The 27,313-nt window shown below is 44.6% G+C and overlaps 1 protein-coding gene across 2 annotated transcripts in view; it reads left to right on the top strand.

Moving 5' to 3' along the window:
- The window catches only part of adgrv1 (adhesion G protein-coupled receptor V1), a 212,527-nt gene that overhangs the window by 126,027 nt on the left and 59,187 nt on the right, over positions 1-27,313 (top strand). For both annotated transcript variants that reach the window (XM_036935476.2, XM_090190170.1), the window contains 2 exons: positions 21,166-21,282; positions 26,760-26,938. In XM_036935476.2, coding sequence (XP_036791371.2) covers positions 21,166-21,282; positions 26,760-26,938 — 296 coding nt within the window. The remainder of the gene's footprint in view (positions 1-21,165; positions 21,283-26,759; positions 26,939-27,313) is intronic.

Raw genomic sequence — 27,313 nt, 5'->3', positions numbered from 1 at the left:
TGTTTACTTGGAATAACGGTGGTATTGCGTGGCTCTTGCATATAGCTTCCCACCACAGCCTCTTACTTGGATGATAAACTATTTGTTGATACCTCAGTATTGATGATAGTTAAGACAAATCTATGACATTAAGTCAGGTCAAATGGAGCGTTGTGTAACCAGAGGGTTTGACAGAGTATATGTCTTCTTGGTCGGTCGATGCAGAAGAGGCCCTGCTCCGTTTACCACCTTGTTGTCAAGTGGTATCGTTTGCTTTCTGAACCGTAACAATGCTGAGATAAGACAAATGTAACGTTCAAGAACGACATTGTGCATTGTGCTGGCACAATGGTGTGCAAGCACAAAATGAAAAAGGAGAAAGGAGATAATTCCTGGAAGAGCTAGGATGTGCTGCTGAGTGGATAGGGGAAGTTAACAATGAAATGTCCCTAATTAAACATGGCCCTGTCTATATTCAAACCTTTTGTCCTTAGTATAACAGCAACCATTCTGCCCAGACTAGTTTGACACAATCAGTCTGCCCAGTCATAGGCCTTTGTTTAGGTTAACACTAGTTGGAGGAGTGTTTGGACAGAACCTGACTTCATCTGTGGAGTCGAGGATGAGGGTTACCATGACAACACACCGAAGAGCACAGTCACACACCAGTGGAGGCTGGTGGGAGGAGCTATAGGAGGATGGGCTGATTGTAATAAAACATGTGGTTTCCATTCCATTCTAACCATTACAATGAGCCCGTCCTCCTATAGCTTCTTCCGACAGCCTCCACTGACCCACACGTATATTGTTCTCTGACTGTGCCACTCAATAAAGAAAGGTATCTCCAGTTGCTTTTCCTGTCAGTCATTTCTCACTCTGTCCTGTTGGGGTCACTCTCCATCCATGGTCAGAACATGGATGGAGAGTGATCAATAGTTGCCAAGAGCCCCAGTGTTACTTAATGACTGCACATATTTTTAGTGCACACTAATAAATTGCAAGGCTCTGCTCCAAGGAGAAACAGTTTAAGCTCTCCGCTCTGTTTTGTTGAACTAATGCCAGTGTTTTGGGGCCTCATTTATAACCGTTGCATACAATTTACATAAAATATCTGTGTGCACCATTTCTGAAAAGACTGCACGCACAAAAATATTGAGATTTATAAACTTGGCGCACGCCTGTTTCCCATTATAAATCAGACCTATCATAAAGTGTGCGCGCGTGAACAAGCATTTAAATCCGCCTGAAAAACGCCCATCATTCACCTTATATGGCGACAATAACGCCCTTATTTGCTGTATACTTTGGAAGTATTGGAATTATGCCAACACAGTATCTAACCTAAAGGAAACAGCAATGGCAAACTTGATCAAATGTCTTTGGAGGTGTTGGCAGAATGGTTTCTTTTGCAATGGCATTTGCTGTGTTTGAATGTTTCTGAAAGACAGAGACAGTGGCAGATTGTTGTGGGCGTGTAAACAGATCGTTTGAATGCAATAATGTTTTGCATTCACATTTGAACTGACCTAAACATTCTACACTGCACGTGAATTCTGAAACATAGTCTACGCTGAAGAAAAATAGTGAACACTATCGTACTCAAAGTGGTAGCCTACGCACTTCAATGCAAAATATAAACTGTCTGTTCACCTGTTAAATTCTACCGTGTGTTATAAAACACGCTCCCTGTCGGATGCACAGAGCAAAAACTTGAAATTACAATAGCCTATATAATAGGCACAATTAAATGTGCATAGTAATTTGTTATATGGCTACTGCGAGAATATGAAATCATCATGGCCAGAAAAGGTGATGATCATGGAAATGAAATAAATAAGAAGAAATATGTCTATTTCTAGTTATATTAGAATGCATAGATAAAATAAACAGAATTTTGCTCTTCTCACTTAACGGCAAACGATTGCATCTTGTTATTATGTTTAGCAACTTTTTTTTGTTATGAATAAGAGTGTCTTCATATATTCCACATTTGCGCTCGGCTACTACAACTAGACTACTAGTGTCTTCTTGCAATGCAGTACTACAACCACTCGAAACGGTGCTTTACGCGTGGTCTAAAGTTTTGCAGGAGGACAAGCACATTCTCAAGTCAGGCTCAGTTTTAATAAATGTCCAACTTTGGCATGAAAACTGGCACCTCCAGGAACGCCCTGGAGGTTGAACGCTGAAAACAGCTGTCCTACACTCAAGCAGTCTCGACCATCTGCAGCCGTGCACCTCTAGACAAGTGCAGCCTCACAATTCCAGTGTGCAAAAGCCTCCTATGTGATGTTGCTAGGTAACAATTTCCTCCTGAAATCTTGATGACATTAATCTGAAACTGACGGACATGGTGGTCTAGTGGCCGAAACAGCTGAGAAAGGGAATCGGTATTGGGCTGTGTGGACAGCAGGACTCAACATTAAGTGCTCAACTGATCTGGCTCACCACATATGGATCGATCCACTCACTGATGAATGCAGTGGTATCAGAGTATCAGGACAGTTAAAGGGGATCCCTCATCGTCAATGGGCCATTATACAGTAATAAAGCGCCCACGGCTAATTAGACAGGATCATGATATCAGGCAGGGATGTCTTGCATTATCTATGCATAGTCACTTTAATAACTCTACCTACATGTACATATTACCTCAATTACCTCGACTAACCGGTGCCGCCACACATTGACTCTGTACCGGTACCCCCTGTATATAACCTCGCTATTGTTATTTTACTGCTGCTCTTTAATTACGTGTTCCTTTTATTTCTTATTCTTGTTCGTAGTTTTTAAACTGCATTGCTGGTTAAGGGCTTGTAAGTAAGCATTTCACTGTAAGGTGAAATGAAATCTACACCTGTTGTATTGTGTTGCATGTGACTAATACAATTTGATTTGATTTGATGATCCAGTGATGTAATCTCCCACCCCTCCAAATCTCTCAAATGGAACTCAAGCGGTGTTGGGATCTTTTGATTTAAGTTGCACAGTTAGGTGTTCTGATTATAAAGAGGCAAGCTGGAGCGCAGAGCGTGACACCGCTCAGGCGATGACGCAACCGACCAAACAAACTAACCGCTGGCTGTGATGTGACATAACGGTGGTGCCATTCAGAAATTGAGTTTCCCCAAATCAGATCAGCACTGTTCACTGTAGGCCAGGGGGAAGGGCAGGAGGACACACTGTAGAGTGAATGGGAAGCTGAGAGGAGCTTCATTCTCAACATGGATAGACGGTAGCACCAGGAAGGAGGTATACTGTACTGCTGAATGAGATGGGATGTGGTGCGGAACACCCCTAAACAATGATTTGTGACTTTTAAAAGGGACTCTTCCCTCACATACTGTAGCCGTTCAGTTGGCAGTTTCAAAACTTTTCGGTGCATAGGGATCTGAAATTGCCTGGCATTCCTTTGAGTCATCTCTTTGCTGTTATGGCTCTGGGGACCTGATTGAATGGTAGCCATGTTGTCTAATGTCTGTCTGATGACCCTGGCTGGGAAAAGCAACCATGGCAACTGAGAGCCAACACACACACACACTCAGTCCTGTGTATAAGAGTATGAGTTGACCCATTGAGAGTGTATTTAGTGCTGACCTTGAACAGCTGGCTCTTGTGTTTTTATTGCTCACTCCTCGCCATGCTTAAGGCATGTGTGAAACGCCCCGGTGAGCTCTTTGTCTGGCTGAGGCCGGTGGGCGCATATACAACCATGTGTTTTTGGACAAGCATCTTCCATTTTTATTTAACTAGGCAAGTCAGTTAAGAACAAATTCTTATTTACAATGACGGCCTACCCCGGCCAAACCCTAACCACGCTGGGCCAATTGTGCGCCGCCCGGCGGGACTCCCAATCACGGCCAGGTGTGATACAGCCCAGGATCGAACCAGGGTCTGTAGTGACGCTTCTAGCACTGAGATGTAGTGCCTTAGACGGCTGCGCCACTCGGGAGTCCTATACCGTCTAGCACGTGTGAAACTCATTCCACGGTGGGCCGAGTGTCTGCAGGTTTTCACTCCTTGTACTTGATTGATGAATTCAAGTCACTAATTAGTGAGGAACTCCCCTCGTCTTAATTGAAAGGAAAAAACAAAAGCCAGGAGGAAATTGGCCCTCAATGGAATGAGTTTGACTGTCCTGATATATATATTTCATTTTGTATATCTATATTTATATCTCTGATTTTCATATTGACAATGATATTGTCTTTGGGTTTTTAGTGGATAAAACATATGGTTCAATAAAATTTTTTGCCTAATTAATGAAAAAAGCATCTAATCAACAATGGCATTATTACCTCTGCAGCTTGTCCAACTATTAACTTTTTTCACAACTGCCACCAACAGTTTTATGCCAGAATATTGACAACAAATACATACTGATAATGTATACAAAAATATAAAGGACATTTCATGCTGAAACCCTGATATTAAACAGAAATGGTATTATCTAAATTGATGGTTTATATTTCAGATAATGTTTTACAGCTTTGTCATTCTATTTTGTATTTTAAAAACACCTTATTTCATTATTTTGTATGTTTTACACGTGATAATGCCAGAGAGAGGGCCAGAGATAGGAACATACACCTGTGATAATCTGAAGTACCCAAAAGTGCCACTAGGTGTCTTGTGATCCTTGAAAGATACCAAAATTCTGGGAGTTTACTGGTAAACTTTGAAAGTTTCCAGTGATTTAGCCTCCCTTTGCAACCCTAAACAGGACTGAGGAGGGCGGTTGTTTATTTGATAACAGCCCAGTCCTTTGCAGATTCAGCAAGACTTGCGGAGAGTGTTAACCAAAAACATGACTGAACTTTACTGATACGTGTTGACCTTAAGCAACTTGTACAAGGTGTCAAACAGCAACAGCAAGGGGGCTGCTCCATGGCACGTAGGGCTCTATGTCATAGAGAATGGCCCTCACAAGTACTCCCACTGTTGGCGTTTTTAAGGGGGTTTGTTTGTAATACGTGGATGATATTTGTTCCTGTACCCTGTTGGATTAGGCATAGGCATTGCATTCTCCTACGGAACAGTGATCCACCAGCCGTCAATTCACCATCGTTATCCTTTATTCCACACTCTTAAAAATAAAGGTGCAAGTTGGAACCACATAAGGTTGGTTATTTTAAGAACCTTTACAACAACAAAATGTTTTTGCCCTCCAGGACCTGAATTGAATAGCCCCGCGGTAGGGTTTTAAGCCTTATTTGCATATTTCTCAGGGTACCGTTCAAGTATATTTTTGAGTTACAAGTACCACCCACGACTGTGTTTGCTAGTGACAGAGACATGGTTGTTGCATTAAATCATTTTCAGTCCCGTGGCCTTCACCAAATGAGATTCTAAGTGAATATGTTGTCATTACAATTACATTCTTTAAGACAATACATATTTTATAAGTAAGAAGGCCTAGTTTTACCCTAATACAGTGGCCTGAAACTCGTAGTTTACAGGCCACATCAGGCCTGCAAGTCACATTATGCTGTCTTGCAAAGTGATGTGTAATTCCTAATGGAATCCTGCAAGAGTGGGGATATCCAACATTGGGAATTTTTATTCCTCAACCTGCATTCAGAATGACTGCCATGGTTGGGAAGACAAAGATATGACTAAACTGAAACAACCATTTCAGGAACGAGTGCATAAGTCCAAGTAACAGATTGGAATATAGAAAAATGTATGTTATTTATATTTGAGTAGCATAAGATTAATGAATCAATCGATGTACATGCAAAAACATAGATATTGAAATAATAAAAACAAAAAGGCATGCTGGGAAATATGATAATGTGGGCGCAGTTTTGGTTCTACTCTGGTTATTAACACCAACACTGGAGTTCTTTTACACCACTGTGTTAATTGAATTGTTCATTTAACCCTTGAATCAACACTAGAAATGTTGGACTGTAAAATCAACCCTAGTTAATTAACACAGGCCAATTTGCTGTGTGCTATCTAAATATGTTTAACATCTCGTATAGTAAATATTTAACATCTCATACAGTAAAATATAGCGAAATATATGTTAGCAGCAGTTAGACATTTCCTCTGTTGCTGCTGTTGTCGTTTGCTCTCTGAGCATTTACTGTGAGCATGTTAGGTTGTTTTTCATTCCGTCACCATCCTGCTTGTGTAGGCGGCTCGCATGCTTCCTCAGCCAATCATAAATCAGGTGCAGGCAAGTGTCCTTCTTCCCACACTGCCCCACTAACCCACCAACGAGCCAGCCAGCCATCCCCGTATGACCCCCTTCTCATGGCCGTCATAAGACCACCACCGTGCAACACTACGTTTACTCCATAACTGTAACAAACAGACATACATACCGTACATACTGTACAAACATTCCCTTTCCCACCCACGTAATATACAGTACTGACTCTTATTGACCCATATTCAGAGTAGCCAATAAGGCTTGGCCTCGCGCTCACCATGAGTTAGGTCATAAATTAGATCACAAAAATCTTCCCCCTTGGAATTTAGACGAGCACTGAGCTCTTACAATATATGGTCCCATTTCTCGAAAGAACATGGATGATTTAATCTCCCATTGTTTTTGATTCTCCTATTTTAACCAGTGTGCGTCCTGCGACTCTCACTACGTGGAGCCTGATACCCCAAAACTCTGGGGGATGGGATGGGATGGGGCTTTGGGGGTGCTGAGGAGAGCAGTAGTGTCTAAAGGCTGAGTGGTGGATAGAGGAAGCTGGGGCTCGCTGGGGATGGGGCTGGGGCTCGGCAGGGGCTTAAGCTGGTGCTCTGCACTCTGTCTCTGTCTGAACAAAAGCAGCTGAAGAAACACCCACAATGCTGCCTGGGCTGGAAAGAGCTAGTTCAGACTGGTAGCTGTTAGAGGAGGAGGGAAGGAGGGGGATAGATAAGGGTTTTGGACAGCCGACTGGAGCTATGGAACAGGGCAGACAGGGCTCCACTCCCACTGATGTAATGCTTCTAGCAGATCCTATTATTAGCCCACTGGCACACTAGCTAGCTAACATCAGCACACAGCGCTATCGATTGGGTTAGATGAGCACAACACAAGGACGGGAGGATGCCGCCAGGACCAGCAACAAGAAACCCTGGTAGCAGCATTGTATTGGGTTTACTCAATGCCTCACACACATTGTTTGTCGTGGCATTTTCATTACAAAAGCTGCTGTGGTTTTCAGTGGGAGCAGAATCTATACCAAAAACGTTGTGTCCTCATTTGCATTCTGATCCTAATTACATGCACCAGGTTTTTGTTACCGTCAATGGCTTCAATAGACAGAAGCCAATGTGATGTAAATTAGATCACAATGCGTTGTAGGCTTCATTGAGACCTCAAATCCTTCAGCTCAGGGTGAAACATTGTAACAGGTGTTCAAACCTCATTTGCATACCCCAGATACGCTGGATCTTGTCTTGAGATCACTTTATTTATTGCAAAGGCAGCAAAACAACCTCCAGCTGGCACTGTGACAGCAAAACCAGACATCACATCCAGTCCCTTCAGAGCAGAGACCCGAAAAACAACAACAACCTGACATCCAACCATGTGCTATCAAAAGAGAACAAAGGGGTTCCCGCTGATTGGCCCTTCTGCTGAACCGTGGGCCAATGGCGTGCCCCGAGTCCCCTGCCTTTCTGCCTTGGCCTTGGTGCTTGATGACAAACACACATGCAGTCTTCCACAGAGGAAGCTCTATTCCCCAACCCTTATGTGGCCTCTGCTCTTCCAGTCTGTCTCTATGCCAGGTATTTATCTATCTCCTGGGTGCATGGCTGCCTTGGACTGTGTTGAGTGTGAGTGTGACTGAATTTGTCATCTTTGTACACTGGGATAATAAATTAGAGACAGGCTTTCAGTTGTTTGTGCTGGTGTGCCTTAGTGGTTCCTGTTTTACCGGAGTGTACTGTGTATACATCCTCTCTTTTCACACTCACGCTTGCACACACGTACACATTCACGCTTGCACACTCACGCTTGCACACACACAGACACGCTTGCACACACTCACGCTTGCACACACTCACGCTTGCACACACACACACTTGCACACGCACACGCATGCACGCACGCACACACACACACACACACACACACACACACACACACACACACACACACACACACACACAGGATGTGAGACCTGTACTTTGAGTCCTGTACCTCCCACACTGTGATTTTTACTGAGCACAGTGTCTGAGGACCCACACGCACACAAAAAGGAGGCTGGGATCTGGCAACAAACTAACAACGTATCCACCTGACAACTACAGTACCAGTAAAAAGTTTGGACACACCTACTCAATCTAGGGTTTCTCTTTATTTGTACTATTTCCTACATAGTGAAGACATCAGAACTATGAACAAACACATATGGAATCATGTAGTAACCAAAAAAAAGTGTTAAACAAATTTAAATATATTCTACTTTGAAGAATCTCAAATATAAAATATATTTGGACTACTTTAACACTTTTATTGGTTACTACATTATTCCATATGTGTTTGTTCATAGTTCTGATGTCTTCAATATTATTATACAATGTAGAAAATAGTACAAATAAAGAAAAACCTTGGAATGAGTAGGATTGTCCAAACTTTTGACTGGCGCTTTACCTAGCCTATCCCCGTGGCAGTTTACTGCAGGCATTGGGGGGCACTGGTGTACCCACTGGAGCTCAAATCAAATAACATTTTATACATACACATGGTTAGCAGATGTTATTGTGAGCGAAATGTTTCTAGTTCTAGTTCAGACAGTGCAGCGCAGCAACATCTAACAAGTAATCTAACAATCCCACAACAACTACCTAATACACAGAAATCTAAGTAAAGGAAGGGAATATGACTATATACATATAAATGTGTGGATGAGCAATGACTGAGCGACATTTGCAAGATGCAATAGATGGCATAAAATACAGTATGTACATATGAGATGAGTAATGCAGTAATACGCTGTTGTTTTAGAGGCTATTTATACAAAACTGAGGTACGGCCCAGTGTGTACTGATAGAGGGCCATGCATTTAGGATGCTTGCCGGCCCCTAGCTCTAGCTTCGAGTTTCAAAGTTTATTTGTCATATGCTCAATTGAAAAAAGTATATTTTAATATATTACAAGTATGCTAAAGTTTACTTAAATATACCAACAAATCTAATAATATACTTCAAATACGAGATGTATCTTTCTACTATATCTGATGTGTACTATTAATATAATATCATTACAGTTACATTGTTTATTCAGGCTTTTGGTATACTATAAATATGCTATCATCGCACTTCAGTACACTTATTAACAGTGTACTTTAAATTCATTGTCACTGGACATTAGCGAGAACTGGAACACGTTGTCATACACTTCGATCCAGAGCATCCTAAACATGCTCAATGGATGACATGTCTGGTGAGTATGCAGGCCATAGAATAACTGGGATATTTTCAGCTTCCAGGAATTATGTACAGATCCTTGCAACATGGGCTCGTGCATTATCATGCTGAAACTAGGACATTTTTAAGTGACCCCAAACCTTTGAACGGTAGTGTCATCTGTAAGGTGTCAAATTGATGACGCTGCAGAGGCGAAGCAGGTACGGGGAGTCAAACATTTAATATGGAACGGACATGGAACGAGACAGGAACAGCGTCAGCACACGGGTAACACAGACAAATCAGTACAGCAGCGGGGAGCAGAGCTGGGGAACTGACAAATATAGGGGAGGTAATAAACAGGTGATTGAGTCAAATCAAATGTTATTAGTCACATGCGCCGAATACAACAAGGGTAGACCTTACAGTGAAATGCTTACTTACGAGCCCCTAACCAACAATGCAGTTGGATAAGAGTAAGAATTAAAAGTACCAAGTAATTAAAGAGCAGCAGTAAAATAATAATAATGAGACTATATACAGTGGGGTACCGGTACAGAGTCAATGTGCGGGGACACCGGTTAGTTGAGGTAATATGTACATGTAGGTAGAGTTATTAAAGTGACTATGCTAAGTGACTATGCTTAGATGATAACAACAGAGAGTTGCAGCAGTGTAGGCGAGGGGAGGGGGGGAGGGGGGGGGCAATGCAAATAGTCTGGATAGCCATTTGATTAGGTGTTGTTGCTGTTCAGGAGTCTTATGGCTTGGGGGTAGAGGCTGTATAAAACCTCTTGGACCTAGACTTGGCGCTCCGGTACCACTTGCCATGGGTAGCAGAGAGAACAGTCTATGACTAGGGCCTTCCTCTGACACCGCCTGGTATAGAGGTCCTGGATGGCTGGAAGCTTGGCCCCACTGATGTACTGGACCATTCGCACTACCCTCTGTAGTGGCTTGCGTTCGGAGGCCGAGCAGTTGCCATACTAGGCAGTAATGCTCTCGATGGTGCAGCTGTAGAACCTTTTAAGGATCTGAGGACACATGCCAAATCTTTTCAGTCTCCTGAGGGGGAATAGGTTTTGTCATGCCCTCTTCAAGACTGTCTTGGTGTGCTTGGACCATGTTAGTTTGTTGGTGATGTGGACACCAAGGAACTTGAAGCTCTCAACCTGCTCCACAGCAGCCCCGTTGATGAGTTTGGGGGCGTGCTCTGTAGTCTTTTTCCTGTAGTCCACAATCATCTCCTTTGTCTTGATCACGTTGAGGGAGAGATTGTTGTCCTGGCACCACACGGCCAGGTCTCTGACCTTCTCCCTATATGCTGTCTCGTCGTTGTCAGTGATCAGGCCTACCACTGTTGTGTCATTGGAAAACTTAATGATGTGGTTGGAGTCGTGCCTGGCCATGCAGTGAACAGGGAGTACAGGAAGGGACTGAGCACGCACCCCTGAGGGGCCCCTGTGTTGAGGATCAGTGTGGCGCATGTGTTGTTACCTACCCTTACCACCACGGGGGTGGCCCGTCAGGAAGTCCAGGATCCAGTTGCTGAGGGAGGTGCTTAGTCCCAGGGTCCTTAGCTTGTTGATGAGCTTTGAGGGTACTATGGTGTTGAACGCTGAGCTGTAGTCAATGAATAGCATTTTCACATTGGTGTTATTTTTTTCCAGGTGGGAAAGGGCAGAGTTTAGTGCAATAGAGATTGCATCATCTGTGGATCTGTTGGGGCGGTATGCAAATTGGAGTGGGTCTAGGGTTTCTGGGATAATGGTGTTGATGTGAGCCATGACCAGCCTTTCAAAGCACTTCATGGCTACAGACGTGAGTGCTACGGGTCGGTAGTCATTTAGGCAAGTTACTTTAGTGTTCTTGGGCACAGCCACTTTGGTGGTCTGCTTAAAACATCTCCCTATAAGGAGATGTTGTATTAACAGACTCGGACAGGGAGAGGTTGAAAATATCAGTGAAGACACTTGCCAGTTGGTAAGCGCAAGCTCGCAGTACACATCCTGGTAATCCATCTGTCCCTGCGGCCTTGTGAATGTTGACCTGTTTAAAGTTCTTACTCACATCGGCTGTGGAGAGAGTGATCACACAGTCGTCCGGAACTGCTGGTGCTCTCATGCATGTTTCAGTGTTACTTGCCTCGAAGCGAGCATACAAGTCATTTAGCTCGTCTCGTAGGATCGTGTCACTGGGCAACTCTCTGCTGTGCTTCCCTTTGTAATCTGTGATAGTTTGCAAGCTCTGCCACATCCAACAAGCGTCGGAGCTGGTGTAGTATGATTAGATCGTAGTCCTTTATTGTCGCCTTGCCTTTTTTTATTTATTTATATTTTACCTTTATTTAACCAGGCAAGTCAGTTAAGAACAAATTCTTATTTTCAATGACGGCCTAGGAACAGTGGGTTAACTGCCTGTTCAGGGGCAGAACGAAAGATTTGTACCTTGTCAGCTCGGGGGTTTGAACTTGCAACCTTCCGGTTACTAGTCCAACACTCTAACCACTAGGCTACCCTGCCACCCCATCGAAGGCCTGTTTGATGGTTCGTCGGAGGGCGTAGCGGAATTTCTTATAAGCTTCCGGGTTAGAGTCCCACTCCTTGACAGTGCCAGCTCTAGCCTTTAGCTCTGTGCAGATATTCCCTGTAATCTAACCAGAGGCCAGAGGCCATGGGATATGTACGTAGGGTCACTGTGGGGGAAGACGTCATCGATGCACTTATTGATGAAGTCGGTAACTGATGTGGTGTACTTTTCAATGCCATCGGAGGAATGCCATCGTTTTGCTCTTTATCTAATATACTAAGAATATACTTAAGTATAAAAAAGTGTCCCAATTTAAATAGTTTTAAGTATATTTAATATACTTAAATGCTAATAAAATACTAATAAAATGTGCATTAAATGCATTAAATCTATTTAAAATTGTTCCAATTTAGATAATTTTGTATATCCTTGCTAATAAAGTATTATTTAAGTATATATTTATTTTTTAATTCACTTAAAATGGTACAAATGAAATGCTTAATTACAAGCTCTTTCCCAACAACGCAGTAGTCAATATCAAGTAAAGAGAAATATGAGAGAAGAAAAAAAAAGAATGCAAACTATATACAGGACAGTGCCAGTACCAATATTACAATGTGCAGGGGTAATGGAGTAATTGAGGTAGGTAAAAAAGTGACTGGTAGCAGGATAAATACTAGTGGAACCGCCTGCCGGACAGAACCAGAGAGAGGACCGTCCATGGCTGGGTTGACTGTGGTCTTTGATAATCTTTCGGGCCTTTCTCAGACACCGCTTGGCATAAATGTCCTGAGTGGCTGGGAGCTTGCCCCTGGTGATTTATGGGGCTGTCCGCACCACCCTCTGTAGGACATTGCGATCAAGGGCTTTGCAGTTGCCATACCAAGCGGTGATGCAACCTGTCAGGATGCTTTCGATTGTGCACCTGTAAAAGTTCTGGAGGATCTAGAGGACATACCAAATCCCTTACGCCTTCACAATTGTGCTGGTGTGAGAGGACCATGTTATGTCCTCAGTGATGTGGACACTGAGGAACTTGAGTCTCTTGACCCTGTCCAATGCGGCCCCGTCGATGTAGATGGGGGGTGCACACACCCCTGTTTCCTGTAGTCCACAATTAGCTCCTTGTTCTTGCTGACGTTGAGAGAGAGATTGTTGTCCTGGCACCACACTGCCAGATCTCTGACCTCTCCCTTTAGGCTGTCTCATTGCCATCTGTGATCAGGCCTACAAATGTCGTGTCATCAGCAAACTTGATAATGGACTTGAAGCTGTGCGTGGCCGCACAGTCATTGGTAAACAGGGAGTACAGGACGGAGCTAAGCATGCACCCCTGGGATCCCCCATGTTGAGGGTCAGCGTGGCGGAGGTGTTGTCGCCTACCCTCACCACCTAAGGTTGGCCTGTCAGGAGTCCAGGATCCAGCTGCAGAGGGAGGTGTTCAGTCTCAGGGTCTGATGATGAGCTTGGAGAGCACTATGGTGTTGAGCTGTAGTCAGTTAACTGCATTCTCACACAGGTATTCCTCTTGTCTAGTTGGGAGGGCAGTGCAATTGAGATTGCATCGTCTGTGGACGATGGGGTGGTCTGTTGGGGTGGTTTGCAATTTGGAGTGGGTCCAGGGTATCTGGGATATTTGACTTTACTATTTATATTTTTGACAACTTTTACTTTTGCTTCACTACATTCCTAAGGAAAATAATGTACTTTTTACATTTTCCCTGTCACCCAAAAGTCCATTTTGAATGCTTAGCAGGACAGAAAAACGGTCCAATTCATGCACTTATCAAAAGAACATCCCTGGTCATCCGTACTGCCTTTGATCTGGCGGATTCACTAAACACAAATGCTTCATTTGTAAATGATGTCTGAGTGTTGGAGTGTGCCCCTGACTATCTGTAAATGATGTCTGAGTGTTGGAGTGTGCCCCTGACTATCTGTAAATGATGTCTGAGTGTTGGAGTGTGCCCCTGACTATCTGTAAATGATGTCTGAGTGTTGGAGTGTGCCCCTGACTATCTGTAAATGATGTCTGAGTGTTGGAGTGTGCCCCTGACTATCTGTAAATGATGTCTGAGTGTTGGAGTGTGCCCCTGACTATCTGTAAATGATGTCTGAGTGTTGGAGTGTGCCCCTGACTATCTGTAAATGATGTCTGAGTGTAGGAGTGTGCCCCTGACTATCTGTAAATGATGTCTGAGTGTTGGAGTGTGCCCCTGACTATCTGTAAATGATGTCTGAGTGTTGGAGTGTGCCCCTGACTATCTGTAAATTATGTCTGAGTGTTGGAGTGTGCCCCTGACTATCTGTAAATGATGTCTGAGTGTTGGAGTGTGCCCCTGACTATCTGTAAATGATGTCTGAGTGTTGGAGTGTGCCCCTGACTATCTGTAAATTATGTCTGAGTGTTGGAGTGTGCCCCTGACTATCTGTAAATTATGTCTGAGTGTTGGAGTGTGCCCCTGACTATCTGTAAATGATGTCTGAGTGTTGGAATGTGCCCCTGACTCTCCGTAAAATTAAAAAACAAGAAAATGGTGCCGTCTGGTTTGCCTAACATATTTTAAAATGATTTATACTTTTACTTTTGATACGTATGTATATTTTTAAAATTACATTTACTTTTGATACTTAAGTATCATTAAAATCAAATACTTTTAGACTTTTACTCAAGTAGTATTTTACTAGGTGAATTTCACTTTTACTTGAGTCATTTTCTATTATGGATTATTTTATTTTTTAAAATGTGATAATGCATTTGATCAAATAATTTGTTTTATTTGATATATAGATTAGACTAGATGGGATTTGATTGCTCTTGTATGAACGGGCAATATTGTGTGCAATATCTGCAATCACAATATATTACTCACGCAATAATAATTTAAAAAAGACCAAGCTGAAGCATGTCTTCGATGGAAATGACTGGGGTTCAGAAAAGTGTCAATAGAGGGGACAAAAGGCATGAGTGGAGGGCTTTCAGAGCACAGAGTCCTTGGCTGCTGTGCAACAGTTGTTTGACTGCTTATTTTAGGGTGGATTCTCTAGATAGCCATCTAAGGGCATGGTTAGAAAGCCCAGGCAGTAGGTGGATAGATACCCAAATTAAATCTGTAGGGGATCCACTCAGTGATCCAGTGATCCTGTCCTGTATGCTCCACTGAGCCCACACCATAGAGCTCTAACCAAGACCACCGCCCCTTGATAATCCAGAAAACACGGTTCATGCTATGATCAATGAACTGGCTATGATCAATGAATTGGCTATGATCAATGAATTGGCTCTGTCTGGGGCTGGTCTTATTGAGGAGACCTGACCCTCTCACTGCTATGCAATAAACACTGTCAGGGCATGAGAAGAAGAGGAAAACAAAGATTGTGTGTGTGTGTGTGTGTGTGTGTGTGTGTGTGTGTGTGTGTGTGTGTGTGTGTGATGACTGTGGCATGCTGTGCCCTTGGCCAGGCCAAGGTTTTATTCAGGGCAAATAACTGCTGCCCGGAATCACACTTCCTAGTAGCCACCTGGTTCAAAGGCTCCATTCCAGGCAGCTCTTGCCCCGGCTTCCTTCCTGAATCGCCCCTCCCCTTCTCACACCATACAGAGCTGCAAAACTAACGGAAAACGGAGTTACCTCATTGTTTATCTAAATAAAGCCCCGAACTCAACATAGGATCCAGGCCTATAGGAGAGGTGACAAACCCTGCAATGATTCATTAGTGCTGGCTCAGAGTTTCTGAAAGGGAGTGGGAGAGAGGGAAGGAATCAACCACCTTAGTGGAAGTGTTACCTCGGGGGCGAGGTGAAATGAGACTGCTTTATGCAATATTTGTTGCCCTAGGTTGCCTGGGCGACTGCATTGTGAAGTAAATTGAGCGTAGCTGTGGTGTGATAGGGCCGCGCGACCTAATGCATAACTTGTTTGGTTGGAAGGGAGAGCTTGTTTGCTCTCTCTCTCTCTCTCTCTCTCTTTCTCTCTCTCTCTCTCTCTGCTTATGTGCTTATATGGAGAGCTGTTGGTCTTTGATGTTTACTGATAGTCATCGTGGATAGGCGATGGCTCTGGGCTAGTGACCCCAGCTACCTATCATAGAATTCTTGTAGGGTTTTTGACACCAATGTTGATCTATCATGGAAATCTATTAGGTTCCATATGTTAGCAAATGGTCCTCTGGTGATTTTGAGGGTTGCGAAAGCAGTAGTTATAAGACTCGTCGCGACTGTATGCCTAAGGAACGGAACCCTTGTGTCAGGATCTTAAAAAAGGTGACCTGTTTGGTTGATATATATTCTTGTAGCCCTGACGTTAGGGAGTGTCAACCTGACTAGTCCCTGCGTCTGCTGTGAAAACGTATTCATTCCAACAGCGAGACTTAACATGACTCAGTATGCAGATATAATATGTCCAGTCCAAAAACATTTGTCAAGAATCTAACTCCCTGGCTCGCACAAACGTTGTGTAATTCAAAGGTGCGGCTTATTGATGTGGCTTGCGACAGCAGCCACACTTTAAATATTGTTTAAATTTATTTGTATTTTTATTATAGTTATTATTTAGCACACCACTAGTCTTAGACCATTTAAGCTCGACACGCAATTCAACAGTTTAAAATAAAACAAATCAAATTCAGTTGCATTTGTCACATGCGCCGAGTACAACAGGTTTAGACCTTACAGTGAAATGCTGACGTGTGCTTGCCTACAATGTTTTGATACCCCTTATACTTTTTATACTATTATACCTTTATTCAACTTCATCCACTTTAATGGGATTTCTTCAACATTCTGAACCTCCCGTTGTTAAAAACATTCACTCTGAAGCTGTGACTTCAAACATTCTATTCGGCTGAAAACAATGTAACCTTTGACCCAAATCAGCTACTTTGACCACTGTCCCAGGACTTTAGAAAAAAAACGTACGCCGCATGGCATCGTGGTCTCTGCTATTTACATCTGACATCGGAACAGGATTATCTTCTACCGATCAAACGTTACTGCTGTTTTAGTAGCCACATCAACTAGATTCATGAAAGCTAACTTGCCACTGTTGAGTGTACTGTCATAGAAATCAAATTGAATTTGTTACATACGTCAAATACAACAGGTTACACCTTACAGTGAAATGCTTACTTTACAAGCCCCTAACCAATATAAAACCAAGTTAAAATAACAATGACAATAACGAGGCTATATACAGGGGGTACCGGTACCGAGTCAATGTGCGGGGGTACAGGTTAGTCAAGGGTAATTGAGGTAATATGGAAATGGAGGTAGAGGTAAAGGGACTATGCCTAGATAATGAACAGCGAGAAGCAGCAGCGTAAAGACGGGGGGAGGGTCAAGGCAAATAGTTTGGGTGGCAATTGGATTAGCAGTGGGGACGACGTCGTCGATGCACTTATTGATGAAGCCGGTGACTGATGTAGTATACTCCTCGGATGAATCCCGTGACATATTCCAGTCTGTGCTAGCAAAACAATCCTGTAGCTTAGGATCAGCGTCACCTAACCACTTCCGTATTGAACGAGGAATCAGGAGGATAGAGTCATCGCTGTTCTGATAGCCAGAAACTCTTTTCGGTCATAAGAGACGATGGCGGAAACATTATGTACAAAATAAGTTACAAACAACGCGAAAAAGCACACAAAATAGCAGTTGGTTAGGAGCCCAAAACACGGCAGCCATCTCCTCCGATGCCATTATATGTGTATGAACCTTCAGAAGTGTCAAATTATAGCAATGGGTGAGCATTCTTAGCATCAGACAGTGACGCTTGACACAAATCAGTTGCTTTAACTACTTTCCCAACAACAGACATCTTGATCTAATGTCCTATTCAAATGTCATACAATATACAAATACTGTGTGTTTACACCAGCATAGGGTACATTGATGAGTTAGCTGCAGAATGATGTTGTGATGACGAGGATGGGGGCACCTAGAGAGTAGTAAGACAGATGAAGAAGCATCATTCTGCAGGTGTGCTTGGTGCAGCGTGCCATCTGGATGTACTGTAGCCTTCCTATCCGTCACTCCTGGCAGTCTGGCAGGTGTGCAGGCGCTGTCTCTCCCTGCTCTTTTTCCATCTTCCTCTCTCTCTGTTTCTTGCTCATTCCCTTTCTTGGCTTCATCTGTGTAAAGGCAGAGTTAGGAGACTCAATGTCCTCCTTCTCTCTCCCTCCTCACCCTCCCTCGCTCCTTCCGTCCCTCCTTCCCTGGCCTTCAGCACTGGCACCGGGCCAGGTGGCAGCCACGGTTACATAAGCAGAGATGGTGCTGTGCTTGGCAGTGGCACAAGGCTCTGTCCCATGGGTTAATTAAGCTCTGCCGTTAGAGAGCTGCAGTATTTTCACCTGTCGTCATGGCTTTTCTGAATTCCCCCCCAATTGCTAATTAAATTAGGTCCCTCCCATGTACACGCACGCACTCACATACCACACACACACACACACACACACACACACACCGACAGATATGCACTGAGTTTTCAAAACATTAAGGACACTTTCCATGACATAGACTGACCAGGTGAATCCCGGTGAAAGTTATGATCCCTTATTGACGTCACTTATTAAATCCTCTTCAATCAGTGTAGATGAAGGGGAGGAGACAGGCTAAAGAAGGATGTTTAAGCCTTGAGGAAATTCAGACATGTAATGTGTGCCATGCAGAGGGTATGTGGGCAATCCACAAGATTTAAGTGTCTTTGAACGGGTTATGGCAGTAGGTGCCAGGTGCACTGGTTTGTGTAAAGAACTGCAACGCTGCTGGGTTTGTCACGCTCAACAGTTTCCCGTGTGTATAAAAAATGGTCCACCACCCAAAGGACATCCAGCCAACTTGACACAACTGTGGGAAGCATTGGATTCAACATAGGCCAGCATCCCTGTGGAACGCTTTCGACACCTTGTAAGGGTCCATGCCCTGACGAATTGAGGCTGTTCCGAGGGCAAAATGGGCGGGTGCAACTCAATATTAGGAAGGTGTCCTTAATGTTTTGTACAGTCAGGTTATATACACGCATGCACACACACACACACACACACACACACACACACACACACACACACACACACACACAAACACAGTGTGGACTGCAGTGCCCTTCGGTAGGACACACACACAGGGTCCTGGACGGGTACCCAAGAAGTATTTGTAACTTGTTGTTGTTATTTATTTTGGTCCTGCCTGCCTTTGCACATTGTGATGTAACAGGTCTGCAGGAGGGGGGAGGGATAGGACTGGTCCAACTCGGGGTGTCATAAACAAAAATGGACCCCCTTTCCCCTCCCCTTGTACTGTAAAAAAATATTTGCACACCCTCCCTCCCCCCTCATGGAAGGAACTCAAAATAATGTTTACGACCACAAACACAAATAATTGTAGCGACTCTGTGTCGATAAACGTGGATATCGACTTTGCCACTGTAGCATGCTTTTTTGGCACAGTCGATGCCACGCAGGGCTACGGGCCAGAAGGTTGAGGGTTCGCCGACCACCACTGACGAGCTCACTCTCCCTACATGTTTCATTACACCACGATCAGAGCTGGTTGCAGACAATAATGATGCCATCTTTATATCAACAGGTTTCTGTGCCAGTGCACGACACAAACTTCGGGCGCTTCAACATCATGGTTTGCAGTATAGGCTATATTTAGGCTATGTTGAAGCATTAGGTATGAGTGGGCGAGGTATAGCCGCTAGAAGAGGAAGCATTAAGCTTCCCTGAATCACTGGACCTGCTGGGAGCATATGTGGCCACGCTGTTATAGGACGACGTGGGAGATTGAACCGATCTTAGCATCAGAACTTAAAATACAGCCTTAAAAGCCTGCTACTGTGCCTTTCTACACCTTATCAACCGACGAGAGTTTATCCAAACGGCATGACATATTCAAATGGCAGGGCTTTTGCGCTGTTATTCAAATTGACACTTTCACTTCGGTTTAACAGCCGAGAGTGTCATTTTTTTTGCTCTCTTGAAAACATGAATGCAATTGTTCATTGCATTGTGGTGTTGTAGGCTTGTCTGGGTAGGATACATCCATTGTCCCTGAACAATGGGGTGGCAGGGTAGCCTAGTGGTTAGAGCGTTGGACTAGTAACCGGAAGGTTGCAAGTTTAAACCCACGAGCTGACAAGGTACAAATCTGTCGTTCTGCCCCTGAACAGGCAGTGTTCCGAGGCCGTCATTGAAAATAAGAATTTGTTCTTAACTGACTTGCCTAGTTAAATAAAGGTAAAAAAAAAAAAACAAGATCAATGGGGGAACTTTTTGAGCTGTAGTGTCTGGCGTCACAGTTTATTTTATGCACCTTGATGCAACTTCGAATGATTTTATGTGTGGTATGATTGCTACTTAGCTTATTGCAGATCCTGACATACGATCCACCCACCACTATGAATGGTGGCTAGAGGGCAGGATAGACAGTTAGACTGGTAGACTATATTTACCTGTGGTTTAGTTAGTGCACGGAAAAGCATAGTGCATAAGGGAAGTACCAAAACACCCTGATATAGGGTTGGCGCATGCAAGCAAATGAGGACATGCGGCTAGGATGGAAGAAATGATATAGCAAAACCTAGAAAATGGAGAATGTAAACCAGGGGAAAAAATTTGCTACAATAAAAAAACACACAACCCTCCCCAAACCCCCCAAAAAGTTACACAACCCTCCCCTATTTTGGACCACCCCACCCACCCCAGTCAATTTCAAACTGTTCCTAATACTAGCCGGCTGAGCTCAGACCGCAGAGGGAAAGTGTAAATGGGAAAGTGTAAGTGTTTTTTGTGCCAGTGTTGCATGAACTGTATTAGTGTGAGTGAGATTGAGGAGGCTGGATGTTGTGTAGTGAAGAGCATAGTATACAGGCAAATGTTATGCCTTATTCGTTTTGCTGCATGTTTGTTTGTGTGCATTAGTGTATTTCTGTGGGCCTTTCAGCTGACTCCCCTCTCTGTCTCTCTCTCTCTCTCTCTCTCTCTCTCTCTCTCTCTCTCTCTCTCTCTGTCTCTCTCTCTCTGTCTCCCTCCATATCGCTCTCTCTCTCTCTCTCTCTCTCTCTCTCTCTCTCTCTCTCTCTGTCTCCCTCCATAATCGCTCTGTGTCTCTCTCTCTCTCTCTCTCTGTCTCCCTCCATATCGCTCTGTGTCTCTCTCTCTCTCTCTCTCTCTCTGTCTCCCTCCATATCGCTCTGTCTGTCTGTCTCTCTCTCTCTCTCTCTCTCTCTCTCTCTCTCTCTCTGTCTCCCTCCATATTGCTCTGTGTCTCTCTCTCTCTCTGTGTTGTAGATCTGTTTCCTGGTGTCGGCGTTCCGTGGTCGTGTCTTCTCCGAAGACAGCTGTGCTGTCCTGGGCCTCTTCTCCCACTACTTCCACCTCAGCCAGTTCAGCTGGATGCTCATTCAGGTAAGGCCTGCTGCTGACACCTGGGCCTGTATGTATCAAGCTTCTTGGAGTCAGAGTGCTGATCTAGGATCAGGTCCCACCTGTACATTGAGTCGTGTTCATTCTGATCGATATAAAAGGCAAAGCTGATCCTAAATCAGCACTCCTATTCTAAAACATTTCATACATACTGCTCTAACCCTAAACTAACCAGGACAATGTTGGTTTGGTGAGTCGTCTCATTACATTTCCAAATATGCTCCCTCTGTGAGTCCAGTCATAGTCACATGAATACAAAAGTGCATTAAGTGATGCTATGTTTCCGTTATTTTCTTGATTTCTTTTGGTTTGATACTACATATTAGATTTTTTTTGTTCCACTGAAGGGCCTGAGTCCTATAGTCAAGGTTCGCCACTGAGGTCGTGTATGTATTTTCAAAATCCACTTTAGACTTTTTATTGAATGATCAGCCTCGTTTAAGGTCAGGTGGGTTGTCTAAAGAAGTGTAGACCTGAACAATGGCACAGAGCAGGCACTGAAAGACTGGCATACTGTTCTCCGGGCCATCTGTACACCTGCGCCAACCTGTTGAAAGCTGTTCTGATAGTCCTATGCTGCCTTGGCACACACGTTGGCACGCAAGGCCCATGTATGCCCATTTCTGCTTGTGTGGACAATGAGGGTCATTCAGTCAGGGTGCTCCCCCTCTCTGTCTCTCTCTCTCTCTCTCTCTCTCGTACGATAGTCGGCGTTGAGCGGCGGCATTTCTGTCATCAAAGACCAATTGTGGACGCTAGAATTGATATACTGCACCTCGGATGCTCATATCCTTTGCGCTGTCATTTGTTATTTGTCAACTCTTCCTGAATTTAATTGCAGGGCACTTCTTGAAATGATAAGTCAACGGATCGGATTTGAGGCTTTGAAAGGGAAATTGGTTTGTATCTTTCCATAGATAGTTTGATTTCATGAATACAATTACAGTTCTACCATGTCAAATAGGACTTTTGTGACTCTGTCACTTGGCAGAAATAGATGTTCATTCTTTCCTTTGTACTTTACCTGACACGTGCGTTTTTATGTAATGTGTGGCAAAATCCCAGGTTAGCGTGTACGTCGTGTATTTGTGCTAGTACTTGTGTGATAAGATTGGGATTCCAAGTTCTCTTACCCCCCCCAACCCCCACATAAACACACCTCCTTCTGACCCTCTTCCATTCTCACGTAACTGCTTTAAAACACACACACACACACACACTCAGCTCTAAAAACGATCACACGCTTCAAATGGTTCATATTTGATATTTAAACTTGAAATGAATCCCAGAGGTGGTGTATAGATGACCTGTGACCTATTTGCAGGGACAGGAATGCTGTGAGCATGGCCTAGTTAATTACACATGGTCAAGACAAGCTGATACACCGTACCTCGGAGTCTTACCCCAAATGAACTGCACCCGCTTCTTGCAATAACAGGCTGTTATCTTCACCTGCGGCGCTCCACTTCTGTTCTTTGTGACGCGGAGGAAAGCTCTAGTTGTTTATGTACTGGATGTGATCTGTCTTGGCACCTAAAAGTATTTTTTCTGAAAATGAAAAGATTAGTGCATTAAATTAGCTAATGGGCCTCCCGGGTGGCGCAGTGGTTAAGGGCGCTGTACTGCAGCTCCAGCTCCAGCGACCGGGAGGTCCGTGGTGCGACGCACAATTGGCCTAGCGTCGTCCGGGTTAGTGAAGGTTTGGCCGGTAGGGAAATCCCTGTCTCATCGCGCACCAGCGACTCCTGTGGCGGGCCTTGCGCATTGCGCGCTAACCAAGGTTGCCAGGTGCACGCTGTAGTAGCCGTGTAACTGCATTATCTATGTTTCTCAAGCCTGATTGAAATACTTTCAAGATGACCTGGGAGATGTTTGAATGAATAAAGTTTGACTCTGAGATTTCTTAGTAAGTCAATAGGAAACAGTGCAGTTTGCACTGGCTCGCAGCTAAATGTTGGCAGAACGCTGGCAGCCTGGCGTGATGGAAACACACGGTATGAGTTGAGCTGATTTGGTGGTGGAAAAGGTCTCTCTCTCTCTGCAATACACACTGGAAAGTGTTCACACAGCCATAGGAAGACACTGCGTTGGTGTGTGATGGTGCCGTTACCTTTTTTCCCCTTTCAACTCTCTGTCAGTCAAATTGACAAAGTAGCATCTTTCTCTCTCTCCGTCTGTCTCCATCTCTCTGTCTGTCTGTCTCTCCATCTCTCTCTCTCTCTGTCTGCCTCTCCATCTCTCTCTCTCTCTCTGTCTGTCTCTCCATCTCTCTCTCTCTCTCTCTCTCTCTCCGTCTGTCTCTCCATCTCTCTCTCTCTCTGTCTGTCTCTCCATCTCTCTCTCTCTCCGTATGTCTCTCCATCTCTCTCTCTCTCCGTATGTCTCTCCATCTCTCTCTCTCTCCATCTGTCTCTCCATCTCTCTCTCTCTGTCTCTCCATCTCTCTCTCTCCGTCTGTCTCTCCATCTCTCTCCGTCTGTCTCTCCATCTCTCTCCGTCTGTCTCTCCATCTCTCTCTCTCTCTGTCTGTTTCTCCATCTCTCTCTCTCTCTCTCTCTCTCCGTCTCTCTCCATCTCTCTCTCTCTCTCTCTCTCTCTCTCTCTCTCCGTCTGTCTCTCCATCTCTCTCTCTCTCTCTCTCTCTCCGTCTGTCTCTCCATCTCTCTCTCTCTCTGTCTGTCTCTCCATCTCTCTCTCTCTCCGTATGTCTCTCCATCTCTCTCTCTCTCCGTATGTCTCTCCATCTCTCTCTCTCTCCATCTGTCTCTCCATCTCTCTCTCTCTGTCTCTCCATCTCTCTCTCTCCGTCTGTCTCTCCATCTCTCTCCGTCTGTCTCTCCATCTCTCTCCGTCTGTCTCTCCATCTCTCTCTCTCTCTGTCTGTTTCTCCATCTCTCTCTCTCTCTCTCTCTCTCCGTCTCTCTCCATCTCTCTCTCTCTCTCTCTCTCTCTCTCTCTCTCTCCGTCTGTCTCTCCATCTCTCTCTCTCTCTCCATCTCTCTCTCTCTCTCTCTCTCTCTCCGTCTGTTTCTCCATCTCTCTCTCTCTTCATCTGTCTCTCCATCTCTCTCTCTCTCCGTCTGTCTCTCCATCTCTCTCTCTGTCCGTCTGTCTCTCCATCTCTCTCTCTCTGTCTCTCTCCATCTCTCTCTCTGTCTCTCCATCTCTCTCTCTCTCCGTCTGTCTCTCCATCTCTCTCTATCTCCGTCTGTCTCTCCATCTCTCTCTCTCTCTGTCTGTTTCTCCATCTCTCTCTCTCTCTCTCTCTCTCTCTCTCCGTCTCTCTCTCTCTCTCTCTCCGTCTGTCTCTCTCTCTCTCCGTCTGTCTCTCCATCTCTCTCTCTCTCTCTCTCTCTGTCATGTCTTTTTTTTTTGCATCTCTTCCCCTTTAAAACCACCAAGATGTGATGTCTGATGTGTCTTCTTTGGTTTCACTTCTCTCTTTCTGCGGTAGTAGCTCATGAGAATATCGCTGACACCCCTGGCTTCATCGACGTCCCTACTCTCTTCCCGATACTCCATAATATTGATCGGATGGGGTATCCACCCACTACCCTCCCTCTCCTTGAGTCGTCAGGTATCAGCTTTTTGCTAAGTGGTGTATGCGCGGACGCCAGCCAGGAGGCTTTCACAGACCATATTGCACTAAATCAGCATTAAAGGTTCAACGCAGCCATTTTTAAAATCTCAATATCAAATCATTTCTGGGTAACAACTAAGTACCTTACTTAAAATGGCTTCTTAGCAAAAGCAATTTCTCAAGCAAGAATTTTGCTAGGACTGTCTGGGAGTAGGGTGGGGGGAAACTGAAAACAAACTCTTATTTGCAGAGAGGTTTGGAACTCTCTTTCTTATTGGTCTATTAACTAATTTACCACCTGATGTCACCAGGCAGGCCAAAACGTCATCCTACCAAAAACAAGCTGAAATTTCAGGCGGTCTTTTCAAACAGCTTACACATCATTTTTTAAATGTCACAATACTACTCCCATCTCATAGTGTGGAAATATATATAAAACACAGGGAAATTAAGTTTTGGACTGCAATGGCCCAGTTGAGCGGTGCAATGGGGGAATACTGGCTGGCCCAGAGCCAAAACATAACAGTGCCTAATTGAGTCAGCCAGTCTACGAGCCCTTACGGTGAGCATCTTGGATACAGAGGCCCGGCTAGAACTGTCTTACCATAGGGCTCCACAACATTATGTAACGACAAGCCAATACTTGCCAAAGCCTCTCCGGCCTATCCGGAGCCAGTGGTCGTGCTGAAGGAATCAACACAAACCCAACTCCTAATTTGTTTATTCACACCCCAAACTACAAACCCCAAATCACTGATCAAATCAAATCAAAGTTTATTCGTCACGTGCGCCGAATACAACCTTACAGTGAAATGCTTACTTACAGGCTCTAACCAATAGTGCAAAAAAGGTATTAGGTGAACAATGGGTAGGTAAAGAAATAAAACAACAGTAAAAAGACAGGCAATATACAGTAGCGAGTCTATAAAAGTAGCGAGGCTACATACAGACACCGGTTAGTCAGGCTGATTGAGGTAGTATGTACATGTAGATATGGTTAAAGTGACTATGCATATATGATGAACAGAGAGTAGCAGTAGCGTAAAAGAGGGGTTGGTGGGTGGGTGGCGGGACACAATGCAGATAGCCCGGGTAGCCACTGTGCGGGAGCACTGGTTGGTCGGCCCAGTTGAGGAAGTATGTACATGGAGTTCCAATCAAAGTGTCAATCCATTAGCAGTCCAATATGATGCATTACACAACCGTTTCTCTCTCTCTCTCTCTCTCTCCCGCTCTCTTGTGCTCTTTCTCCCTTACTCTCTCTCCGCTGCTGATGATGCAACACTCAGAGGAGGAGACTGATCATGGAAGCAGAGGGTTTTGTGTGACTGGCATTTGACCCCGCACCCACCCATTCACCGATAACTTTTCAGCTCGTGAATGTAATGGAATCAAATGTGCAATGTTCTGTTCTCCTATTATTATGTGATCGTTTCTTGTACAGAAAATGATGAGGACCTGGCTGTGGATAGGCCTTTTACGGGTATTATCACAATCTAGAGTTATGGAGTGTATTTAGTGTCAGCCTCTCTAGGACAAGGTGTACAGCATCTAATACCGAGGGAGATAATCCAAACCTGCTACTCCGCTAGATTACAAAGCAAACAGTAGTGAGCCATGTGGTTCCTGAACAATCATTTGGCTCTCCGGCTAGAGTTTCTTCCTCCCTACTGGCCCCTCACTAACCCCCTTTTGCTCTCTATCCTCCTCGAATCCCATCTCCTCCTCCCCACTCCACTTCTCCCAAACCCCCCCCCCACTCCTCTTCCTCTCATCACCCTCTCCACCTCCCCTCCCCCTGTCCCCCCCTCTCCTCTTTCCCACTTCTCCCTTTCTTCCCTCCCTTCCCCTCCACCTCCCCTTCCCTCCACTCTCACAGGCAGTGAACTTTTGGCAGGTGTTGGTGATGAACGACGAGCACACGGAGCGGCGTTACCTGGTCTACTTACTGCTGGGCTGGGGACTTCCTGCTCTGGTCATTATCATCCTGGTCATCGTGCTGCTGGGGGGCTTCGGCTGGACCATACACAGTGTTTACGGCCTGGTGCACGGGGATGTGTGAGTGAAGGAAACACACACATCAAGTACAGGAGCACAAAGGAGTACACACACACACACCAGAGCAAACACACTTGGTGAGAGTGAGTAGGGAAATACTCACAGACTTACTTTGTACAACACAAACACAAATATGCTTACGCATTCGTACAAAGAGCTTAACCCAGTGCCTGATGTAAAGTAGATAACACAAACAAACAAACACACACACACACACACACAAGCACACCCACTTATTCATAGTCGGATGAGGGATGTGTGACTAGCACATCTTTTATACACCAATGCGTGCCCAGTTGTGACTACTTGAGTTGCAGACGCTGTACTTTGTTGACATGGTCCACGGTCCAGTCCAGGTGTGTCCAACTTACTTTT

Source organism: Oncorhynchus mykiss, chromosome 11, assembly GCF_057628025.1.
Source record: "Oncorhynchus mykiss isolate SJ-2025 chromosome 11, ASM5762802v1, whole genome shotgun sequence".
NCBI lineage: Eukaryota > Metazoa > Chordata > Actinopteri > Salmoniformes > Salmonidae > Oncorhynchus > Oncorhynchus mykiss.
This window is presented reverse-complemented; position numbering and strand designations above follow the sequence as displayed.